Source organism: Clytia hemisphaerica, unplaced genomic scaffold (assembly GCF_902728285.1).
Source record: "Clytia hemisphaerica strain Z4C2 unplaced genomic scaffold, Clytia hemisphaerica genome assembly, whole genome shotgun sequence".
Lineage (NCBI taxonomy): Eukaryota > Metazoa > Cnidaria > Hydrozoa > Leptothecata > Clytiidae > Clytia > Clytia hemisphaerica.
This window is the reverse complement of record NW_027103421.1, coordinates 924,845-950,535: the sequence shown is the minus strand read 5'-3', so window position 1 is coordinate 950,535 and position 25,691 is coordinate 924,845. Positions and strand designations below refer to the sequence as shown.

General features: G+C 34.0%; 3 protein-coding genes across 3 annotated transcripts in view; 1 reads left to right on the top strand and 2 right to left on the bottom strand.

The window, feature by feature from the left end:
- LOC136797800 (unconventional myosin-XV-like) overlaps nucleotides 1-25,691 on the bottom strand; it is a 175,320-nt gene that overhangs the window by 47,559 nt on the left and 102,070 nt on the right. The gene's annotated exons all lie outside the window — the stretch shown is intronic.
- LOC136797849 (opsin-3-like) lies at nucleotides 1,637-2,903 on the top strand. The gene has a single exon (XM_067054433.1). The coding sequence runs from the start codon at nucleotides 1,676-1,678 to the stop codon at nucleotides 2,735-2,737; it is 1,062 nt and encodes a 353-aa protein (XP_066910534.1). The 5' UTR covers nucleotides 1,637-1,675; the 3' UTR covers nucleotides 2,738-2,903.
- Nucleotides 5,078-6,715, bottom strand: LOC136797848 (protein ABHD15-like). The gene has a single exon (XM_067054431.1). It carries the CDS (start codon nucleotides 6,617-6,619, stop codon nucleotides 5,390-5,392), a length of 1,230 nt encoding a protein of 409 aa, XP_066910532.1. The 5' UTR covers nucleotides 6,620-6,715; the 3' UTR covers nucleotides 5,078-5,389.

The window sequence follows — 25,691 nt, the reverse complement described above, 5'->3', positions numbered from 1 at the left end:
TGTCCTATTCAGCTACCCTGAGTATCAGAGGTTAAGTTTTCAAAGAATATATTAACCTCTGAAGACCAATAATAGAAATTTTATCGTGTAAAGAATCAAAGATGAAGAGCAAATATTACCTTATTAATGTCTAGCATACTGTATCAGTATGCAATTTACTATTTACGAATTACCCAGAAACCTCCAAGTTTAATTGAAGTGTGTTTCTTTCGAAAGAAATCTTTTACATTATCCCCAAATGTATAACAGTAATTACTAAACTATTAATTATGGAAATGTCACTTTAATTGAATCGAAATAATAGACAGACTTTATTCTATGATTCTCTATCACTGATTCTTTTTAAAAAGCATTGATGATATTTTTTAGTTGTGTTTTCAACGACGGGAATAAAAATATCAAATTTGAACTTCATCCAAGATCTTGGATGGTCGCCATGGTTACTTTTGTCTGCGTTGATTGCGCGCTGAATAGAATCTCGATTGGTCGGCACAGGGTCGATATATGATTTCGACCTGTGCTTTTCACGGTACTTTTTAGCGGTGATGAGATTTGCATATTTCTTTCAGTAGCGTGGCCTTAGGTGAAACGCAAACTCAAGCCCAATCCAGTAGTGTTCACAAAGGGAAATAGCTATGAGTAAAATCAAAAAGAAGTGCAAGTGGCTCTGAGAACGAAATTGTTTAAAACGGGCTTACATTTAGCGTAAAGTTTCTTAAAGAAAAATTTAAATTTGAAGTAAAACGATGCGAGACCACAAGACACGTGTAAAAAATAGTATGTATCTCAAATTGCCTTTTTTTCTCTTTTCATGCATTTAAAAATTTTGTCTATCTTGTAATATAAGATTAATGTTATCGGCAAACAGATATCTGAAATTACAAAAGCAAAACTTTTTTGGTATAAATACATGTCACAAAAAAGTAAAAAATAGAACAGACGTTGGAAACTTAGATAGCCGTAACTGTCAAATGAATACTGTGCAATCACAAGAAAAAGTTAAGAGTCACTGTGACTTTTTATTAGTTGATGTTATGCTCGTTACAGGGACATTAAAAGTGGGAAATTATTAGACGATCCTATTGTCTATACAAGATCACTAAAAAGGGAATAGTTCAGGAGGTGGGATAAATTTAAAAACGGTGGTTAGCCCGGGGCGGAGTTAGCAGTGGCGGGGTCGTTTACAGCGTTCGTTCCAAACTCTACCACCACTTTTTTCCCGTAAACCGCTCTGACATGCCGACTCTGTGCATATATATTTTCCTGCGTTTTAATGACCCTTTAACGGACGAGAGCATCGTCTAGGAAATCATATATGCGCGTTTATAACCGTAAATGGGTGGTAGACAGAAAAAGCGGCTGCGGTAGAATTTAGATCAAACGGAAGATACGAACTGATTGACCTAAAAAATCAACTGGTGATGGTTTAGAAGTGCTTTTTTTAATTTCAAATAAGGACGAAATCAAAGTCGATTTCCCAATGACCTGGAATTATGGAGTATTTTCCCATTTAGGGACGAAGTTTTTTGGCCAATTTTACACCTGATGAAGGTACATCATCATTATTTTCACTAGGCCCGAAAAAAAGTTATGACCTTTAAATAAGTTTAATGAATACTTTTTTCTCTTTAGTGAAACAAGGAACAAAAATAAGCAAACAAACCAAGGAAAAGCAATGGAAGAAGCCAATCTATTGGTCCTGGTTTTCTTAGCGCTCATATTTTTCATTTCAATTATCACAAATCTTCTTCTTCTAATCTTCACCATCAAAATCTACAAACGTGAACTCGCTTCCAATTTCTACATCAGTGGAATATGCTTAGCAGACATGTTATCAGCAACTTTTGGAATCATTCCTGAATTCATTGTAAATTACAGACCAGATTTTATTGACGATAGCAATCTTCTTTGTATATCAGCTGGACTCATAACACTGGCTTTCTGTATAGTCACTATAAATTTATTTGGAATTTTAGCCTTTGTTCAAGCTTTAGCAATTATCAAACCATTTGTTTATCGTAGATACTTTACTCAAGCTCTAAATAACATATTGATCGTCCTTGCTGTGATAATATACGGATTATTTTGGGCTGTGTTACCTTATTCTATGAACTCGAAATATGTCCCTGATCTAGACGGGAGACGCTGTTCGCTAGACTGGAAGGACAAGGACATGAAATACTATATAATTGCGTGCACAGTTATTGGGCTATTTGTCCCTGTCGGAACGCAGATTATATCATTATTCAAATCGAGAAGACAGTTAATGAAGCGCAAAAATGAAGCACATGCGAAACGTATACTTGGATATGAGAAATTCTACATAAAAATTAGCACAATCATAGTTACTGTGTTTCTAATGGTATGGACTCCGTATACCGTGGTAGGATTTATGATCGTGTTCGGATACTACCCGTCCAAAATTGCGTTCACAGTGTGTGCTATGAGTGCTAAATTAGCAACTTTATGTAACCCCGTCGTCTATTATTGTTATAGTCAACGTTTTAAGAGATTCGTCAGACAAATTTTGACGTTAAAATGGTGCGACCCTGACGATGATTTACAGCTCAAAAGAACGTCTGTCGAACGGCAAACTTCAATCACGTCGACAATGTGTGCCGTTATTGCTAATGCCGGTGTTTATTTACCAACTATACCAGAAAGCCAAGGGGATTCACCTCAAATAGTGAAAAATACTAATTTCAAAGAGAATGGTAATGGTTTAGTCGAAGATTAATGATTTATTTGTTTAACACCCAGGAATCATAAACAATACATGCGTTTTTTTATAAAAGTGTCAAAAAGATTTGATGGCTTTAGATGTACATTTTTAATACGTTGAGTTTAAAAGCCTAAAATGCTCTTATGATTCTTATTTTCTAGTATACTGTGTTAAAGTCTATGCCTCAATCTTAATAAGTTTGGTTTCGTTGGGAAGGTAGGAAGGAGCTTCAAATTTCTAAATACCTATATTTCCTAGTAAAAGTATATATTTTTGAAATTGCCAAGCTTTAAGCTTTCCAAAGATGTAAAAATAACGTTTATACGACCTATCTATAAAAAGTTGAATGTCATTTTTCTTCACGTTCTTTTCAAATTTCACGGAAAAACTAAACAGTAAATTAATAAGTTCCTTCCTAGCTTCCCAACGATACCAAACTTTTTAAGATTGAAGCATTGGTTGAGAAATAACAAGCAAAGCTAAAGTTAGTGCACACTTATCGTGAATAGACTTTAGTATTTTTGTCTATTCTCAAAGAAATTGCTAACTATAGGATCTACCAAGGATTCAACGTGCATTGAACGCTAATAACATAAAAAACGCTTCATGCCATGCTTGATAATGGTGTTGTTCAATTTTTTTATTAGAATTTAGATTATCATTAAATCGCTTCATCATTGTATTTGTAGAATATAAATTTATATAAGTAAAAAAATATATATAGCGAAAGATTGATTTGAAAGTATTTCTAGACTACATTTCTTGTCCCTTCTTCGCATTAAAGTTTAATCTTAACTGATGGGATCAGTCCCATCTTGCCAATCGACATACTGAACGAAAGAAGAATATGTTTATAGGCTTCCATTCTATTTTATCAGTTTTTAAGGATTGTTTATTCTTGCTTGTCATGCTTTACTGGACAACTCAATGACACAATGAATGTTGCAAGACAGTGCAACATCCTCAAGGAAAGATGCTTTTTCCATGATTCCTTTGTATTTATCTTGCCATCAGCCCTTCGGGCTTTACAGATATCTGTGGATGGGAAAGACATTATAATTTTGAGAATCCCAACTGTATCGTGATGCGAATACACCTTTTCGACTGCAGTCGCGCGGTCAGGCGTGTTCTTTATTATTTAATTATCCCCCTAAACTCGATTCAATCCTTCATACTTTTTCAAATGTCTATAGGTGCGAAAAAAAGACTGGAATGGTTTTAGGGTGGTAAAACGGACAAAAAATGCCTGCGTGACAATTGGCGGCTACGGTCGAAAAGGTGTATTCTCTAGAATTATGAGAAATTCTCACCCATTCATAACATGTTATTCTACATCCCATAAATAATCCTCAGTGGGTCTCAAAGAATTTAATGGCCTTGGTAATGGTTTCAAAACGAGGCACTTGATCGCTGCACTCAAAATAATTTATTACTCTTAGGTGCCAAATAAACAGGGGGGTTTGAATATTTTCGAGATTTTAATAAACGGCTCCAAACCATACGATTACTAGTACAAATCAGCCATAAGTCTTGAACTACTCATCAGATTGACCTTGAATTTAGAGTTTAGGCTCACTGGAAGCCTTGAAATAGGTTTATAAAAAAATAATCCAAAAAATCATCCTGGTTCAATTTTTCAATTTTTCGGGGCAGGCTGATAAGCATTTTCCCTTTTTTGACCGAAGTGACCTAAAGAGGATAATATTTGACCGGGCCTTTAAAATAAATTTCTAAAATTTGACCGGGTTTAAATTTTTAATTATTTTTCGACTGGGGTTGTCAATCTTCCACCATGGGACAAAATTTGGCCTGTTTTTAGACATCTTTTCACCAGGCTAACTCACCGTGGCTGACCTGACTGGACCACTGACCCAGGGGTGTTATGGGAGCTCAAACCGGATTTTGAGCTCTTTTAAGATGTATGCGTTTCCTCTGTGAAATTTAATAACTTGTAATTACCTGGTGGTAATTTTTTAATTTTGTGATTTTTTTGGATGTTTTAAACTGAAATTCGATTTTAAATTTATCTTGCCCAGCAAGAAACTTTTTCAAGGGGATGAATGCTTAGATAATAACATAAGTTATGTAAAAAAAGAAAAATCTCGCTATTTGATTTTTCTAAAACGCGATAAATATTCTACAACAATTATTTTTAGTTTTACATATATGTCTGTATAATGATTAACAATGAATAAATATAAATGAAGGAATAGTCAAACAAACTTTTTTTTCTTGAAAGGGGATTTGTTCATCTTTAACCAATTAGTTCCCTTTACAGGGTGTCCGAAAAAAATTATCGAGTCGAAACACAATTATGAGTAGAAAGTTTTTTATGTGTGTATTCACAAAATTGATTATGTAACACTTTTTCAGACTAACTTTTGTAATAAGCCTGTACGATTGAGTATGTTCTCATATTTCAGCGATAACACACACAAACTTTTCTACTCAATGGTATGTTCAAACCCGATACTTTTTTTCGGGACACCCTGTATAGCGTTTTTATGATGAATTCAATTTTCATTTAATAATTTCAATTCAAATTCTGAGCAAAAAAAATAGCAACAAAATTTCGTTGCCTCTTTCAAAATCATCAATGTAAAAAAGGAGACTCCACAGAGATCGCAAATTAACCATCAAAACACGAGATTATAACAAAAATCTAACTTAAAAAATAGTCATTGCCCTGCTTCGACCATGTCCATTGCTCATCGAGGTGGTCATTTTTCCATTTTTGTGAATGAATTTTAAAAAGTCAACCGCCCTTTCGTCCGCCCATGAAGAAGGCGTTAAATCTTTAAAAAATCCACAATGTCCTCCATATTCAGTGGTCAGTAAAATACACCATTCCGAAATGCCGAAAAATTCGTATGGTACTGAAATCTCAGGTATGACTGGATCATCCTTAGCGTGTAAAAACAGGACCGGAACTTGAATCCGATTCAAATGAATTAACGGACTGTTATAATTCAAATATTCTTTCAAAGTTTGATACTGATTACTTCGTGCGTGGATTTCATTCTGTAAGGAAACCATTGTTTGACAGTTTTGTACAGCCTCGCTATCAAACATATCATGACAAATTGCATTACTTTGAAAAATGGTTTTGATCTTCTCCGTTATAATCGCATTGTACGGTTGTCTCATAGCGTGATCATCAAGCTGATTCTCGCACCCGAATGTCGATGACACACAAACAGCACCTGCAATCAGGCTATCTGTTTTCTCATGCCCTAAATAACTGATGAGATTCCCCGATTCCATTGAAAAAGCCATTGCGTAGATACTACTAAATGGGAACTGTGAATTCAGATATTGTAACGTCTCTTCAAGGTCGGAGTGGTCATTATAAGTCGTTACCTTTGGGGTCGTTAAAACGTTCGAAGCGTAACCACGGCGATTAAAAAATAACGGCTTAAATCCGTTTTTAAGAGCGTATAAACATAGATCAGTATAGTCTTGTACGTTTGTGTTTAAAGCACTTGGAATGATGAGTAGAATAGGTTTCTCTTTGACCATTAATGTTTTCTTTTTGAGCGAGCGGCGTTTTTTGGTTGAAGCGGCGGCCGCTTCTGAGTCCACTTGACTGACCCATTCGAATGATATTATACCCTCGTCTTCCATTTGTAGGTATTCCTTAGTAACTGAAATTTTTGGACAATCATGAAAACTGACTATTGTTTTCAACCATGTCTGTAAATGCCCGCTTGGTGCCCAGAAGGTTGGGATGTAAGGTGCATTGAAGGATTCACACGTGTCTAAAAGCTTGTGATATAAGACTGATGAGTTTTTGAATGTGATTTCAGGTGATTTGATGTAATAGTATGCACGAAATTCATTGATGATGTAGAGTACAGCAGCAATAAAACTGGAGAGTAGGACCAGCTCAATCATCATGATATGTTGACCAGAGATGCAACTACCATCGATGTTGAATATGTCTTGGTTTGATGTGCAGTTTTTCTTGTTTTTATATCTAAGTGAGAAAATATTGTAGAAAATATAAAACTGATTAGACTATGCAGCAGGGATCACATGATTACACAGTAAACCTATAAAAGCGCTTGAAAATTAACCGTTGGAGGAAAATTGTCAATTCCATAACAAAAACCTTGTTTCGCGCCATCAAAAATTTTTTAAACACAATCACGCTACTTTGTTATCATTCCCAGTCTTTTTAGTGTTGCACGGCCCTTACGAAATCGAGATAGTTTATCCGTGTCAGATCGTTTGTTTTTACATACTCTTTTAGATGTTCAGCGTTGTCGCATAGAAAATATCATGATCTAATTTCAGGTTATTTGAAGAGGGATCTTAAACTTTAAAAATATTTCAGACATTTCAACCTCACCTAACCTACCTGTAACCTAAATTCTTTGTACCGGAGTAGACTCAAGGATTCACTGGTAAAACTATACTTTTTCCTGCACTTAAATATTAAGGATAAGCTGGTCTTAGACTGGATGCTGAAATTCTTTCAACATTTTCTGCAATGATAAGAGGTTTCATCTTAAGATTTCACTTCTACAATAAATCTTACGGTTACCAACGGAGAAAGTTTCAAATTGAGGTTTTAAGATAAAACTTTCTACAATGAAGATTAGAGTTTCAAAACGGAAATTTTCGCAATAATAAATTTTTTACTTTCGAAAGAAATGATTGTTCTTCTAAATAACGTCATTTTTCTTTCCACCTTTTGCAACTTATTCTGCGAGTAAAATAGCAATACCTAGCTTTTGAAATCTTTAGCAAGAGCTTAATCCGCCCTACATAGGAACTCTAAGTGTTCAGGTAAGAGACTGAAGAAACACGGAGATTATTCTCAAAAGAAAAAGTAAAGACGAAAAACAAAATTTTGTTCATTCTTGACGTTGATTTTGGATGTTTTAAATTTTGTTCAAACGTAAAGATTTTCTTAAAATGTTCTTATTTTCTCACCATGTTGAGAAAACGCACTCCTAAATAATGATCACGCAGGCCATCACGCCAAAGCAATTCAAGTCTGTCAAGTTACGTCATCATGCAAGAAAAGCAAGTCCCTCTGGGAGGGAAGAGCTCGTTTACATAAGAAAATTAGTAACTTTCTACCATGTAACTAAAGAAATCACTTTCTCCAAAAAAGATTGGACTAACAGATTATTTTCTCAAAAACAAAACCTTCAAAACAAAATTTCATCATCGTCAGAAACCCCCACCATCACTTTTTATACGTCTAAATAATTGAGATCAAGAAAAAAATTGTTTTCATGAAATCGGTCGGAACTTATATAAATCATGTTATAAGAAAGATGGAGAGTTTAGTGAATGGACTAATATCATATGGGGACTTAGTAAGACCGCCTTAATAGTTAAAAAAACTTCTTGTCAATAGAATATCAGCTTAAGAATAGTAATCAAATTGAGATTTCAAGATACTTATCTATTCCGAAAAGGAACGCCCTATCATTCATATGTCTTTCCGAACTTTTCGAAAACAAAACAAAAATCTTTTGAGTGAGATATATGTGTAAATTCAATTTGAGAAAAAGGAGATCTTGATCTTTTTCAAAGGTTTCATCAAGTTAAAAACTTTATCGGACAAACACATATGGAATATTTTTCAAACTCGAATAGATATTTATCCCGGGAGGGGCACTTAGGCAAAAATGGGTGCTGGGTCTCAGGTAAGTTATGGCATGTCTCAAAAACCTGAAAATTACCATAATTTTTGAAGGCCATTAGCCGGCAGAAAATGGGGAAACCAATGATTTGCTACGAAGGGTACCATGATGAGGTTTTGCCGTAGGGGTGTTACCTAATTGTTTACGCCCTTATTTTCGCGAAAAACCGCAAAAACTAAAAAATGCTGACGTCAGCAAAACTTGTTTTTTAAATATCCCCAGTTTGGCTAATGGTAGAAACATGAAATTTGGACTGAAGTTGCATATCATTAAAAGGATCATTTTGCACAAAAAAAAATTTGAAATTTTGCTGACATCAGCACTTTATTGCAAAATTTCGTATTTTGTTGATTTCTGCTGACGAAAGCAAAATTTCGGAAAGTTTCTTAATCATAGTACCCTTCGTAGCAAATCATTGGTTTCCCCATTTTCTGCCGGCTAATGGCCTTCAAAAATTATGGTAATTTTCAGGTTTTTGAGACATGCCATAACTTACCTGAGGTATGTGGGGACGGTCAGTGTCGGTTTTTTCACCATTCAAAGTCTCTCTAAGGGTCGGAAAAATCAGAAATTTTTAAATTAGTCTCTCTAAGGGTCGGAAAATTCAAAATTTTTAGGAAATATTTTGGTTTCGAGAAAGAAAAATAAAGTCTCTCTAAGGGTAGGATTTTTTTCTAAAATGGAAGAAAACTTTTCAAAAAAGTCTCTCTAAGCGCCACCTTTTTGGAGAAAATCAGTCTCTCCAAGGGTCGGTTTTTGGAGGTCCCGTCCGGACATACTCTTTCCCACTAGAGAGGTTTTCGACCAGTTCCAGGGGCCAGGGGGGGTCTAAGAGAGTCATTTTTTCTGCAACGAGACAGGCCCCGTTCCAGGACATCATTCCAATCCTCGGGCATGGAGATCACTGCACTTACCAGACAATGCCAGATTTGGCTCCATCCAGCTGGCACAAAACGTTTTTTCAACGTTTATCTAATGTTCATAAAGTTCATATAACCTTAGACGAACGTTGAATCAACGTTGTGTGTCAGCTTGGTCGACACAGAGTGATTGATACACAAAGAGGACATTCGAATGACACGGAAGAAGATTTGAATTCTCTCTAGAACAAATCTGACTCAGACTCAGATGAGGATACTTTCACTTGTCAAGAGAACCACACTGCTGTCTACAAATCGACACAACAATCAAAAATGAAGTTTTGCACTCGATTACCTTATCCGGCTAAAAGTCCCACATAGTCGAGCACTTTTGTTCATAGCATAGAATAAGTAAACAGTGAGTCTTTCTGTTCCACACATCTCAAAAGTTTTGCCCTCGATTACCGTATCCGGCTAAAAGTCCCACATAGTCGAGCACTTTTGTTCATAGCATAGAATAAGTAAACAGTGATTTAGAAAGTCTTTCTGTTCCACACATCTCAAAAGTTTTGCCTCGAACCTCAAACATCAAGATTTAACTAGTAGAATCTTGTTCACACTTTGAAACCATTCTATTGGTTAAAACTAATGTCACTTTTAACCAATAAATAGCTTCATAACTTCGTTTCTAAGAACCATAACGTGTGGACATATGGTCGAAGCATCTTATATCAACGAGCGATCAAACCTTGTTTTCCAATACAACCCTTGAAGCTTCTACCGTTACCCTCCTCAAAATGGAGATAAAAACTAACATATTATCGAAAAAATTCACATTGCACATGCTAAAACATTTAAAAGCTTATAATAGGAGGATTTGTGGATACTTAAGGGCAGGTAAGTATGTTTAAAAACATAACAACTCAACACTATGGAGGTCTGTGGGCACAACCTTTGATATCCTTACCAAAACAAGATTTTGTGGTTTTAGAATTTCCCTTATAGAACAAACTGACATTGTTCTTAATAAATATATTGCAAAGATTCTTATGGAAGTCCTTTAAGACTCGGAAACATTAAGTCCAAGTCCAGATCCAAGGTAAGGTTGAAATCGCAAAATCAGCTATGTATGTTGTACATGTCAAATACATCCCTGCATTAAATAATAATTCTATTTTTTTGGAATCTGGCGATGAATGATACTCCCCTGTCTTAGAGCTCCGGTGGAACTTAATTGCTCAGTGTTAGAAAATTTTCTTTTTCAGCCTGGACTATCACTAGGGAAAGAGTATTGGCAGGAATTGCACAAATTTACTAAAAAATGTGTAGAATTTGGGTCATGCAATATCGAGTTTTGTGGAGGGAAGGTTATCCAAATTTTCCGACGCACCGCACTTACCTGTAACAATCCAAAAGTTCCCTTATCAATAAAATCGATTGGTTGAAACTTAAAATTATGATTTAATTGACCTAAATGAACCAATCAATGCTCAGAAAAAGCATTTGATGATTGTTAAGGGACATAGCCCTCCTCTGATATTTTTAGCCAAGCATCGGGCTTTTCATTAGCATATCCTCTGTCCGTGGTGCTCTACGTCCATTTGTAAAAAAAGCAGCGCTTTCTCGATTCAAGCTCATTTGGGGAGAAACGGCGCCTTGTAAAACAATCAATAATCAATTTTTATGTCACTAGCATTGATTTATAAAGCCCAAAGGGCTAGATATCGTGCTTTGGGTTAGGCTGCATGCATCCCCAAATTAGTTTTGATATATCAAAACTTATCAGAGGGGATGTGTGCAGCCTAGCTTTGGGTGAAAAGTGTGCCGTGGTTAGATAGGAAATCCTACCTAGGTCACGTGACATTACAATAGAATTTCAGAGCTTGACCAATCAGAAGCTTCACGGGTTTTCAAAAACAATAGCAATAGTATTTTTTTTCTAATTTGTTTGCCTGTGATGGCTTAAAGCAAGAAATCTAGCTCTTCGGACTTTATAAATCTGTGGTAACTAGACCTTCATGCCGCTTTCTTATTTCTTTTCGGTCGCCTTTCTAAAGAAAACTCTGCTAAAAAATATTCTCTTCTGACCATAAACACAGAAGCAAATAAAGACAAACTATTCTTCCAGCACAACACAGCGTAACTATCATCAAACTCTAACAAAACTTCTGTGCCAGACTTTGATAACGATTTCATAACATTATGAAAATAATGTTGAAATTCGACATAATTGATGACGTTTTTATAGTTTTAAGTACCCAGGCGGGACATGTTGTTTTAAGTATCTGTTAAGAGCGATTTACTGCAGTGGGAAATTGATGCAATCGCAATAATGATGTCTGGGGGGTTGGTAAAAGATCAAAATACTAACAAGTCTTCCAAATTAGATATAGGCCCGGGGGGGTTACTTAGGCAAAATGGGTGCCGGGTATGTGCGAGCCATAAGGGTACCTCAAAAGTCTCTCAAAGGGGTACAAATTCAAAAGTTAGTCTCTGAAAGGGTCCCAAAATCACAAAAATCAAAAATTTCTCTCTCAAAGGCTCACGATCTCCAAGAATTTTGACCAAAATTTGGTGAAAATCAAACCAAAATTTGGAAAAAATGGACCAAAATTTAGGAAAAAGTCTCTCAAAGGGTCGATTTTCGATTTTCGGCTCGGACATACCCGTCACCTCGCAAACCTAGTACCCCCCCCCCGGGGATATAGGGTGTCCGGAAAAAAAGTATCGAGTCGTACCATACTTCTGTGTGTGTTTCACTAAATTCACAATGTTTATCAAAGTTTTCCTCTCCGTGTCATATTAATTTTCATGAGACATAACTTTTACAAAAGACAATTCTCAATAACTTTAACGTCATGAAAAATTGTAAAGAAGTGAATTCTTTTTTTACAATAATGAATGTTGCAAAAACAATTATTATGTTATGATGGAATATATTTTCTTACAACCTTTCTACTCAGAATCATGTTCGAACTCGATACTTTTTTCCGGGACACCCTGTATTGCAATCCAGAATCAAAATGCAGCACATGCGTACTGTATCAGTTCAATGAAAAACACACACAGCTTTGAACTTACCAACCCTGGGTTTATAAACGTCTACAAAGACAGGCAGTAAACTGCAGTAATGTCAAAATCCAAATAAACAAACATAGTTTACAGTTTTAATACCGCTCACATATTAATATAACACAACAAGTTCCCACAACCTGATGTATAAATACCTCTCAGCTTGAAAAAAATGACGCAATAACGGCGAAAAAGTCTTCCGTTTTAAGCTCCTTATATAGAAATAGAGGCAGTCAGTACAAGAAGTAATCAAGGATATGCCAAACCAAAACCATCAATTAAAATGCTTTATAACTTTTAAAGACAGCCTGTCATCCTTTTCAATAAAAACTGCATCAATCAGCAGTAAATTTATCCTAATCATGATGTAATAAAGTAACAAATCGCTTCCCATGTTATGAAAATATATAGCTAGCATATGCGTTCAAAGCTAATCAGAGGAATGTAAAAAGATGGAAAAACAGCTTTTCTGATTACTCAAAGTTCAACGCTCACTTCTATTGAAAATTCTATTGTAAAAACGTTGATTAGGTCATTAAATGAAAGTCCAGAAAAGACGGCTCGCCATACAAATCGGACGGTTTCTACATGATTTGACGATGAAAATGAAAATTTGTTTTTCCTTTTTTGCCAATTACTAGTTCAATTTTTAAGAATAAGGAGCAATATTTTTACCAATGTATAACAAAAGAAATTCTTAACGCAATGATATTAAATTGGTTCTTGTAAAACTGTCGGAAGTCGAGTAAAATCAAGATGAAGCTATAATTTTCTCGAGCTCTAGCTTTCCATATTATGGTGCGGTCATGATGCGGTTATATCAGTAGAATTGCTAGGAAATTCTGAGCAAGAAGATATAGGTACCTTTTCGTATAGGAGAGGTGTACCCAAAATATAAGCCCTAAAAGTTTGCGCATAATCAGGCTTGAAACAAAAGAATTTTGTCACAACACGCTAATTATGCAGATTTTTTATAGCGACAACAAAAGAAACCTATTTACTCGACATAAACTCCCTTAAGGGCAAGAGACCTGGTATATGACGAGCCGTTTTTCCATTGTTTTCAAGAAGCTGTTTTTCCATCTCTTTACATTCCTCTGAGCTAATTATCTGTAAGTCGATTCTATCACTTGTATCCACTGACCTTTATATATCCCTGGACCAAGTTACTCAATGACAATGCAAAAATATTATGATCGGAGTATTTTTGAAATTGGTACCCGCGGAGAGAGCGCTAGTTCTTATTTCGATTGTCCACTAGTGATGTAGCGCCGTTTGTCGGTAGACAAAGTTTCAAACACTACAATGGCTCCTTTACGGGTACCAACTTTCAAAAATCTTCTGTCAAAGATGGCTGATATAGCTTGGTCCAGGGATATGTAAAGGTCGGTGCTTGTATCCGACTGTGTGTATGCGCGTTTTTTACAAGAACAAACTATATAAGAACATTAGGCTTTGATTACCAAAATGTTAAGAAGAAGCTGAGAACATTTTTAAGTCTTATGAACTAAAAAACACCCAATTTCTTAGGAAATTACACAAAAACATTCATAAAATTGCGAAAATAAGAACACTTTCGCTTTTGGAATTCAATATCTACTTTGGAAGACTGGGAGAGTATTTCAGAAACTTCATAAAAATTGAAAAGAAGTTTACAACCTTTGGTCTTATTTAAAAAACGTGTATGTTGCCTTGTCATCCATTTCGAACTAACGGATTATAAGAGCTAATTAATGACACTTTCAGATTGCTTAATTATTCTGATAAATAGTTTCCTTTGCCAAGTAAGAATGACATGGATATTTGAATGATTTTCGAAGTTCTTCAAGAATGACTACCGAATACCACTTTCCACTGTTGAGTTTTTACTTTGAGAAAGAAATCCTAGATTTTCAAAAACTAAATATAATCCAAACAGCTTGTATTTTAGGAGGAGACGAAAAAATCAAAACAGATTTAAGAAATTATCATAAGAAAAGATAGCAAAGATGTTATCTGAAAAAAGATTTTCACCCTTAATGTTTTACGGAAAAATATAGTTGTCTAAAATCTTGGTCTCGGTGTTCTAATAAACCAGGTCATTTGTTTATTAAACCGAGTTATGGAAGGTTTCTAAATTACACTTCCAATCTTAGGTGAATAAAAGAGACTCCCCCAGCGGTAACTCTGATCACGACATTGCGCAATTTTTTGTCTTCAATCACAAAACTTGGATAATCAAGCATCCTTTTGAAAAAAGTCCAAACCACGAGCTCACGTTTTTGACCTCTAATCACGCAATCACGAAAAAGGAAAAAGGCTATCACGAGATACTACTACTTAGGGGCCTCATAAAATCAAAAATCCAATGTCACAGGACAAATGACTGAGAAAAGTTGCAGTAAAATGTTCTAAACAACTGTAATTTTCATAAGCATAAATAACACGTTTTGATGACCCAGAATGAAAAGTCTCGTCCCAGGTTCTTTTAAAGTCTTTTAATTGATTCTTTATAATGAATGAAAAAATATAAAGCTTTTATGTAGAAACTCGAGATGGTCTGAGGTAATTTTTACAAAAAGATCTTAAGGATTAGCACGTATACGAGAAAACTTCAGCTTTTTTTACAATATTTTGTCTGTGCATTTTGACCTAAAGAAGAAAAAGATCTCAACTTTGTAAAGTCTGACTACCTTTCGAAATTGATAAGAAATACTGAATCATATAAGTTCTTATAAAAGATTTGCAATGTTTTAAGTCTTTTAGATCAAGCTAATCAGTACTAAAAGTTTTTAATAAAAACAAACTATTTAAGAAAATAAAGCTCCGATGGCTAAAGCATTTTAAGGAAATGCTAACTCTAACACACCCAATTTCTTAGGAAATGGCACAAAAATACTTTCAGAATGATGAAATTAGGAACAATTTAAGAACATTCATAGATTAAAACTCAAAAAGAAATTTCGGATGTTCTTATAAAAAAAGAATCTAAAGCAACTCTTTAAGATCTTTTGCAATGACGGCAAAAAAATTGGCCATTTTAAGTACAAATACAAACAAGAGGACAAGTGTTTTTGTCAGTTGCATTCAATAACTTTCAACATTCTTGAAATAATTTCTTGAAAACCTTTAAGTGGAGATAAGAAGGGCTTTAAGGCATCACATGATAATACAGAAAGATTATATACCACCGTTAGTACCCGTATCAATAAAAGACCTCCACTTATTTTGGGCTAATTCTAATAAAAGTTTGCGCATGAATCCACGATTTTTATAAGAACAAAGGCTATAAAAGTAAAAGAGGAGAACATCTGGAGACTTCAAAATTGTTGACGTTCTTACCAACGTGGCCAAATCAATAAGACCCCACTATTTAGGGCGAAATTACATGCGAATCTGCGCTTGAATCCACGAACTGAAAAAAATGAAAACAAGAAAATCTAAGTGAAAATAAAAAGTAAAAGCCTAAATTTGTGTTTTATCAAAACCATACTCCTTTGGACGACCAGATCTTTTCATTATAGCTACAATCAAAGATGAAATATAGAACAGTATAGTATAAGTGAAAATTTGTTGAAAAATTTGGCCCACACGACAAATATAATTTATAGCGCCAAGCCAATTTAGCTTTGCAAATATACATCTCTATTTCATGTTACGATAGTTTGCTTATAAGCACACATTTTTTTGAGTTCTAAAAACTAAAAGTAGATTAAACGATTGGAGTCATATAACGAAAGCCCTACTCACCTTTTTTGTTACAGCTATTTTATAAGAGTACACGCTTTTTTTTATAAGAATGGTGTTTTTTCATTTCATCATGGATATTCTTAACTTTTTGGCGAAAATCATCCAAAAATATTTTTACGGTATTCTTAGGTTAAGATCGAAATTAAAGTCTATTCACGATAAGTGTGCACTCTTTTTTCTTTTACCTATAACTTTTAAAGAAATTCTTCAATCTTTATAAATTTGGTATCATTGGAAAGATATTAGTGAGTGGAACAATTTAAAATAAAAAAATCTTTAAAAAAATTCTGAAAATGAAGATGAAAATGAAGAAGAAAAAAATGAAGATCTTGTAGAAAAGGGCTATAACTTTCATTTTCACTGGAGAGATTCTTTGATCTTAGAATATCATCACTGTGAAAAAATTTCATTAAAATATTTATTCAATATAAAGTTATGATACAAAGTTAATAAGTGATTGACCCCAAAAAACAGCAAAAAACTGCAGAAAACAGCGTTTTTAGACGTCAATCAGCTTATAACTTTGTTTGATATCTTTTGACTGAATGATTATTTTTGAGAATTTTTTTCACAGTGATGACGTTCGATGATTAAGGATTTACTTCAGTGAAAATGAAAGTTATAGCACTTTTCTACAAGATCTTCATTTTTTTCTTCTTCATTTTCATCTTCATTTTTATAATCTTTTCAAAGTTTTTTTTATTTCAAATTGTTCCACTCACTAATATCATTCCAACGATACCAAATTTATAAAGATTGAAGAATTCCTTCAAAAGTTATAGGTAAATGAAAAAAGAGTGCACACTTATCGTGAATAGACTTTAGCAATCTACAGGTTAAAATGCATTAAAAATGGCATTCTTAGGTTCAGTTGCTAAATTCCATGATGGTGATATTCTTACCATATTCTTAATTTTTTGGCCATTTTCATCATGGACATTCTTACAAAGTGTATTCTTATAAAAAAAGCGTGCAATGAGGCTATATATCGCCAAAACAAAATTAAGAACAATCCTGAGCCTGCAATTGCTGAATTCGAGGGAAATTGAGGGAATAAACAGTAAAAACAACAATGCAATGCCTAAGATACTTGAAATCTCCCTAAAATAAGAATACAGCAGGTTGAGAAAGATTTGAGGCTGAAAGTGCCAAGACAATAAAAACCCGGGGGGGGGGCACTGGGTTTGCGGACTGACGGTATGTGCGGGCCAAAAATTGGCTTTTAAAATTGCACCCTTACAGTGCAGCAAAAATCAGTGAAAATCATACCCTTAGAGTGCATTTTCCCCCAAATTTTCGATCCCTATCGTGCAAAAAATGGTCAAAATTCTAGCATTTTTGGTCAAAATATCTAGATTTTTCAAAAATCTTCTGAAATTTCTACCCTTACAGTGCATCTCTAGTTTTTCCGACCCTTACAGTGCATTTTAAACATATTGGAAAAGGTACCCTTTAGGACCCGCACATACCCGTCGGTCCTTTTGCCCAGCTGCCCCCCCCCCCCCGGGAATAAAAACAACTGAGTCTCCGCAAAAAAATTACTGTTTCTGATATATAAAAAAGAGGTTATTGGAATTGCCAAGGCATCGTCCATTTTTGCCACCGCAGGAAGCCTAAAGCTTCCGAGGATGGCATTCACAGCTTCACTCGTGAGGGAAAGTTGGGAAAACATCTCATAATTTTGCGCGCGCGTTTCAGTATTTTAGTTCCGCTTAGCGGAACATTATCAATTAACGGTTATTTGATTTCCCGGAATGAAGAGCGATAAGCCGTGTTTTACAGGATAGCTCTTTTTTAGCTTGCGCGGCGGACGTTTGTTTCTTCCTATCGTGTCGGAGCTTTCAAACAATGTCAATTGAATTATCTGGTATTTCTTCTATTGACTATGTTTCAAACGATCAGCCGATGGCTCTGGCTTTAGGTATAAGGTAATGTCAGCGATAAAAAAGGAAAGTTGGTGGACCTGATGTGATGGTGGCAGACATCTTGAATTTCTCCCTGTTTCTTTAAATCTGTTTTATTCCAGTTATTAGCACAGTCCAGTAGTCCAATCGCACTACTTTTCTATAAACCCAACAATCCAGTGTGAGTTTGCTGAAAGGAAAACTAAACAATTTGAATCCTTTTTAGACATTGAGATTGATTTATATTTTCCAGCGAAACAGAACACAGACTGACAGAACAACAGTCTGACAGTTATTTATATAGTTTTTTCCATCATCGTTCTAACACTATTGATACAGAACAGCACACAGCTGACAATTAAAAGAATTTTGAAACTGAACTAAAGTATAAAACAAGGCGCCCTATAAAAGGGAAATTCCATAAAGGAAAGTTTGCATTTTGCAAAAATCTATATATACAGTAGTTGACACTCTCTAATTCAAATTTCAAGGGATTCTCATCGAATACCACAGCATATTGAATATTGAGAAAGTCTCCCAAATCCCTAAAGTAAATATTGAATTATAGAGTAACACGGGAAGAAGAAGGCGAAGCGAAGGTTGATTATTGCGATTGGTTTTTGAACGTCGAATCAGTACAATAACCGAAGATCTTGCTGAAAATTTATATAAGTTTTTTGGAAGAAATCTTTGATATTTGCAATATTTGAGGAGTCAAATTTTGAGTTTCTAATTTGAACGCAACAAAATCGAACATTTGAATTTCAAAATATCTGGCATTTTTTTTTGTTACTAGAAATCAAATAAGAGAGTGGTTTTTCAAAACCTTTAAAGTGACTTCAAATTTTTATCCAAAACGGGCTTATCAAATAGTAGAACGTCAAATTAGACAGTGTCAACTGTAATTACATTTTTTGCTTTTTGCTCCTAAAATAATTTGAAGATTTTTCACAGTATGGCAGAGGAAGACTTTGCGATTAATCTAGACACTGCATTGAATGTTGCACATTTCCGAAATTCAAGCAGGACAACTGGCAGTCGTACCTATTCTTGCGCTGTTGATTGCTTTCTTGAAATATGTTACCGCTTGCTTCTTCCAGAAATGAAAGCTAAAGTATCATATGAAAAATCAAGTGATTTTTTTAAGCTGCTTCAATTAAGTGGATCAATGGAAATTTCACTTGAAGATTACGATATGAAAAGTAATGCTTTTCGACTGCTGGATGAAATTAGGGAACCGGTATGGTCTAAGATTATTGAAAATTGTGGTACCTTTGTGAGAAGAAATAGCGACGCAGAGTTTCAAGAGATTTTTGGAAGTAATATTTTCAAAGAATTATCAGAAGAAGAGAGACATGTTTTGAAACAAGTTTTGTAATTCAGGGTACTTGTAATAGTTGTGGTAGTGAGAAGGAACAAAGAGAAACGGGTAGCATTGTCAGTCTTCTTTCGCATTTTTTATATCCAGAGATTTTAGTTGATGCAAGTTTGTGGCCAAACTGTGTATCAAATTCTCTTAATCCAAGCTCAGAAATTAATTGTGATTCTTGCTCTGTCAACATACCAGCACAGATTCAAGTTGTCAATTTGCCTATTTTTCTTCTTATAGAACTCTGTACAACAGTATGTATAAACAATTGTAGATTTTTTGAGGAGATTATAGTAAAAGAAAATAGCTACACATTACATGCCATTGTAAGGAATTGTGGTGCCCATTTTGCATGTGGTATATTTATTGAGAATAAATGGATTTACATTGATGATTTAAATCCTGAAAAAATTTGTTTTCAAAACATTAATGAAATGTTTTCTGAAAACAAAGGAGGTTGGTTTTTTGCCTTTTATAGAAAATCTGATTCTGAAAAAATTGACTTTGTTGCCACCGCAGGAAGCCTAAAGCTTCCGAGGATGGCATTCATAGCTTCACGCATAAGGAAGTTGGGCAAACATCTCATAATTTTGCGCGCGTTTTTCAGTATTTTAGTTCCGGTTAAATGGTGTACCGTAACATTCTTAGCTTGACTGCATTTCTATTGTTTTATCATCATTAAAAACACTTTTCCGGATTAGTTTTGATCTGATTACCCATTTTCAAAGCTCTATATGTCTTTTTTTATTACCTCAGGGAGTCGAATTAAGGGAAATTCCTTTTTTGTTGGGAAATTCCCTATTTAAACCACAAGTAGTTATTAACCGCTCTGAGCAAAGCAAATTAGAAAATTTGAGTAATTTTAAAACTTGTCGCGTGACTATTACATTAAAAAGGCAGATTAGTACAGTAGCGTTTACTATGATATAAACAAGCCATTATATACCATTATTTTGGTAATAAAAGAGATGACAAAAAAAAAGTAAAAATAACTTTATCTTATCTCTATAAGAAGATATCTATGAGATAGACACAACTTGCTAATATTTGTAGACTAAATTTTGCTTCAGATGAGATGCCATTCTAACAGAAGTAAAGGCTATCAGTAACATTTCTTTCAAAATTCAACAACTTGATCGTTCTTCTGCGGTGGCACTTTAATGAAAATTATGGCTAGTTTATATGAAAAAAGTATATAAGATTAAAAGACCTGTCGAAGGTAAAAATTCAACACTCTAAGCCATGTAAATTCTTAGGACATAAGACCAAAAATATTAACATTACATTGAAAATAAAAACACTTTAAGAACATTTTAGACCAAAATGTTAAGAACATCCAGAGCCTTCAGCCTTTGACGTGCATGAAAATCACTAGTCTTTTGGCTCCTATGTAAAGAGGTTCCTTGAATCGCGGCTCTTACTACAGAGGTTCTTTTTATAAAAAAATTCTTTATAAGAACATAAAACTTCGATGACCAAAATTTCAAGAACAAGTTAAGAACATTTTAAGGCAATGCGGATTCTAAAAAGGCCAACTCCTTCGGAAAATGGTCAAAAATACTCTAAAAGAGTTTAAAATAAGAACAGGTTTTAAGAACATCTTCAGGCTTAAAACTCAAAAAGTTAAGAACATCCTAAGGCTTCAAAATTTATCTTTTAGATGTTCTTACAAAAAAACGTGTACTTTAGAAGTTAAACATTGTTTCAGGAACGAAAATATTGAGAAAATAAATTTTTTCTAAGAAAAATTGTCAAAAATGTTTGAATTCTTCAGATGCTCCTAACATTGTGGTTTTTAAGCCACATTTTCTAATTTTCAGAAATCTTTATGTGAAATTTTCAAAGAAATTCTATGGTCAAAGCCCGTAAATCCTTAAAAAGCTTTAAGAATGTTTGTAATCTCAAAGCCTTACGTTCTTACTTTGTTCTTATAGAAAAAATATTGAGCCCATCAAGGAAGGGAAAATTTGCAGTAGCAAGGAATATCACAAAGATACATGAATTGATAATTGTAAATAAAACTTTTGGGACCATGACTCATTTTTTGTTTGCTTGAAAATTATTATTTCAAAAGGAAACATTTTGAAAGTTTACATATGTCGTAAGCCTTAGTAAATTGGCAAAAATAATGTTTCAAAAACCCGAAACATAGTTTTAATACAAATAGCTAAAACCTTTCTAAGGCTTCTAAGACAGTTTCTCAAAATTTGAATTCACGACAAAATTTTTATGTATTAAGAATTTATAAAACTGGATCCAGCTACCAAGATATATATTGTTTCAAATAAGTGCTCCTAGGTCGAGGGTCAACATCCAGCTAGTATTCATAACACACCCAAATAAGGCTGTACCTGTTCTTATAAAAAAAGCATATGCAGTCAAAAAATTGTTATGTTTAAAACTTGCTGATTTTTATATAAAAAACAAGATGCCAAAGCGGTATAAAGGCCTAAACAGCGACAATAATTTGAATAATACACGCTTCTTTTTTTTTGATGTTTTTTTCATTTCATGAAAATCACCCTAAATATTCTTCATAGCATTCTTTGGTAAGGAGGACCCTAATTCAGACTAGATTTATACAATATATACGTCTAAAGCATAAAATGGCATTTTTGTGGAAGTAGTGAGCCTTACTTGGGAGGTAATTGCCAAATTATAATTGAAAATGCTCTAAAAGGGGTAATCTAAAGTTTAATTGCCAAATTCCACGATGGTGACATTCTTAGCATATTCTTATTTTTTTGGCCAATTTCATCATGAATATTCTTATAAAGTATATTCTTATTAAAAAACCGTGTAGTAAACCGAACGACAAATGATTATTGATTACCCGTACTGATTGAAACAAGGTACCGTATCTTTCAAAATGAACTTGAATTGCCAAAGCGCTGTTTTTTCAAATGCGGACATTCATCACCACAGACAGTAACATGTTATTATAATAGGCCCGATGCCGGGCCAAAAAATAACAATGTACCTACCAAAACTTTTGCAAAACTCCTGAGCAACTCTCCATCATAACTTTCAAACCTGAATGAATGTATATGATATAAATGTTATCACCATCCGTTTTATATTGGTCATAAAGTAAACAAACTAACCAAAATACAAACAAAATATAAAACAACAACAAAACTGTACACACGCATATACACATTATCACATAACTTTTCCATTATTTGCGACAAAAAATTCACGATCATTATTATTCTGTATCAGACTCTTCTACAGAAGACCTTGGGAAAAACAATCTTTGTTGTCTGGCACAGGCTAAATTAGCTGAAAAACAGGATTAATTATATCGGTATTACGAAAAAGAAAGGGAAATTAAAACGCGAATAAATGCTAATTGCATTTTAGCATCTTTGTGAGATGAACTTTAATTGATTGGTTCATTTGAAAAATGCCATATATAACTTTTTATCAATTAGCCTCCGTCTCAGAACGCGGTCAGAAAATTTTGCGGATAATTTCACAGCGAAAATGCATCCAGTGAAATGTGAGTAATGTATCATGATTCAAGTCGACTGACATAATTATACACATAATACATATTACAAGTTCTGCCTACGGATTCTCAAGCTCGGCTATAATAAAACTATTACATGTTAGTAGCAGACCCGACTGACCAATGTTATGTAACAGGTTGAAACATGAGTTTCTGCTGGAAAGATGCAGTTTGTTTTCAAGTTAAATCTTCAAAATAAAACAAACTGTGTGGGTTTCTTTACTTCCAAACAACCTACCAATAGTTTTGGAACACTCCATAATAAAGGAAGATGGCTCTTCTTGTGGATTGGCTTTCTGATACCCCATATAAACACGATGTGACATGAAAGTGAAGAGACATGATTTGTTGGTTTTTGTTTGATTTATTGACTCATATATCTCATGGCAAATGGGATAGCAAATGACTTTTCATGTATTGCTTGGCTCTACATATGATACCTCTAACTTTGAACACCTCCAGAATGTTGAAAAAAGCATTTTACGAGATAAGTTTCAATTATAATTTTCATGGAAATTTTTAAAGCGACAGATTTGGCTTGGCGTCAGTTTTGTTTGGTTGATGTTTGGTATCGTGATCATTAAAAGCAATGAAATGCCACACAGTCACTCTACACATGATGCCTCCAGCTATGATTGGTATCAGAATGTTGGAAAAAAACATTTTACGAGAAGTTGTTGATAGAAATTATATTGACTTATTTTTACAATTTTGGCGGTGTGGGTTTAGTTGGTTGATAATGTTTACACTGTGGGATGGTTTTCAAAAAACTGTTACATTGATTGTTGTTTGTTGGAATTGATTACCAAAAAAAAGAGAACCTTTTTTTGATAAACACTTTATTTTTTTCATGAATCAAAAAAACCGTGTGGATAGTATGTGCAGTGTCTGTTTTCAAATTTTGAAAGCTCTATACCTACTGAATTGAAGCTCTGACTAGCTCTGTTTTTAAAACTTTGAGCCATGTTTTTTTCTTTGTTGCTATTAAAGATAGATTTTTAAATTGTCGTAATGTAAATTTATGGTAAAGTTTTAGTTTTTGAGTTTAGTTCATCAGTAGTATATACATACAGTAGTATTTTTTCAGTAATCCTTTCTTGTAAATATAGTAACATTTAACCAGACTCATTGCCCTCATTTTATTCTAATTTGTATTTTTTTAGGACTGATAAGTACATATTTTTAAACACCAAAACAAAGCAAACAACATGCCAGTTCTTTCTGGACAAATATATATGTATACTTTATTGTGTGCTTTGAGTTCTATTTTAATCAACCCTCTCAACTGGTGATCTTTCAGCTATCATTTAGGAGTATAAAATGGGCTTCCATAGTACCATTTTCTCTAAGTATTTTGTGCAAATTTTCAACAAAGTAGACTTCTTGACTGTCCTTGTCTCTCTTATGTTAAAGTTGTTCTGATGGAGGACATTGCAATTTTTGGTAGCCTTCACATATCAATAAGGAGCTTTGGTGTAAATGTTTTTTCTGATGAAATCATACTAATCTGAAACTATAAGGCCTTTATGAACTTTCTAGAACAATAATCTTGCTCCAATCTTGAGAAACACTGGAAAAATAGGTTAGTATTCCCTGCCATAATTTCACAGATTTCCTCTGCTTTCTGCTTGAAAACGCTGTCGTATAGCCGAAAACGAAAGTGAAACTGTGAAAACGTCCGCAAATTCGGGCCCAGTCCTCTTCCGAGACGGAGGCTAATACAAACTAACGTAATTTGTCCGAGTGGATCAAAGGTATTAATTTGTATAATCATTTATTCTATTTAAGTTACTGATGATATACCTATAGCTAACCTGATAACAGATGTTAATAATTTCCTTACGCACGCGGTAAACCTCTGAAGGGCCTTGAAAATTAAGCAATTAAGCATCCGAGGGAAATAGCCCTCCTGCATACAACAAGAATCTTGTTACGTGCTGCGATGTCAAAATTTGAACTTTTTTCTGACACGTCGCGTTTTTTTAAACACAATCACGCAACTTTGTTGTCATTCCCAGTCCTATTAAACGAGCGTGGTCCTCACAAATTCGTCGAATTGTTTTGTTTTCACACATCCCTTCAGAGCTTCAGCGTGGTGTGCAGAAAGCAATGACGATCTGATTTCAGGTTACCCTGGTAAAAATTCTTGATAAGATCTGAAAAGATCGTTAAAGATCTTTAAAGATCTTTAACAAGTAAGAATCTTAAGAGATCTTTGTAAGATCTTACAAAGATTCTTATGCAATCTTGAAAATTTCTTATTACAAAAAGATCTTTAAAGATCGTGTCAAGAAATTGTTAAGAATTGTCAAGATTCTTCGCACACATTCATAGTAAGAAAATTTAGGTTTCTTATTAAGTTCTTAAGAAGAATCTTATGAAATCTTATGAAATCTTGCAACCATAAAATAGTTTAAGATTCTTTGTGTTTCTTATCAAGTTCTTATAAAGAGACTTTCCAAATCTTAATTGACAAATATGCAAAGAAACTTTAAGATTCTTAGCGTTTCTTATCAAGTTCTTATAAAGAGACTTTCCAAATCTTAATTGACAAATATGCAAAGAAACTTTAAGATTCTTAGCGTTTCTTATCAAGTTCTTATAAGAGACTTTCCAAATCTTAATGACAAATATGCAAAGAAACTTTAAGATTCTTAGCGTTTCTTATAAAATTCGGGTTAAGAATCTTGTTGAATAAAAACACAATAACCACGTAAATTTTTGGTTATGATAAATCTTCGATTTTGACTTTTTTTAAAGAATTTAAATATCCAATTTACATACAACATACACATAGGGTATATAGGGGTAGAATTATTATTCTACAATATTGTCGATTTCATATTTCTACAGACATCTGTAGA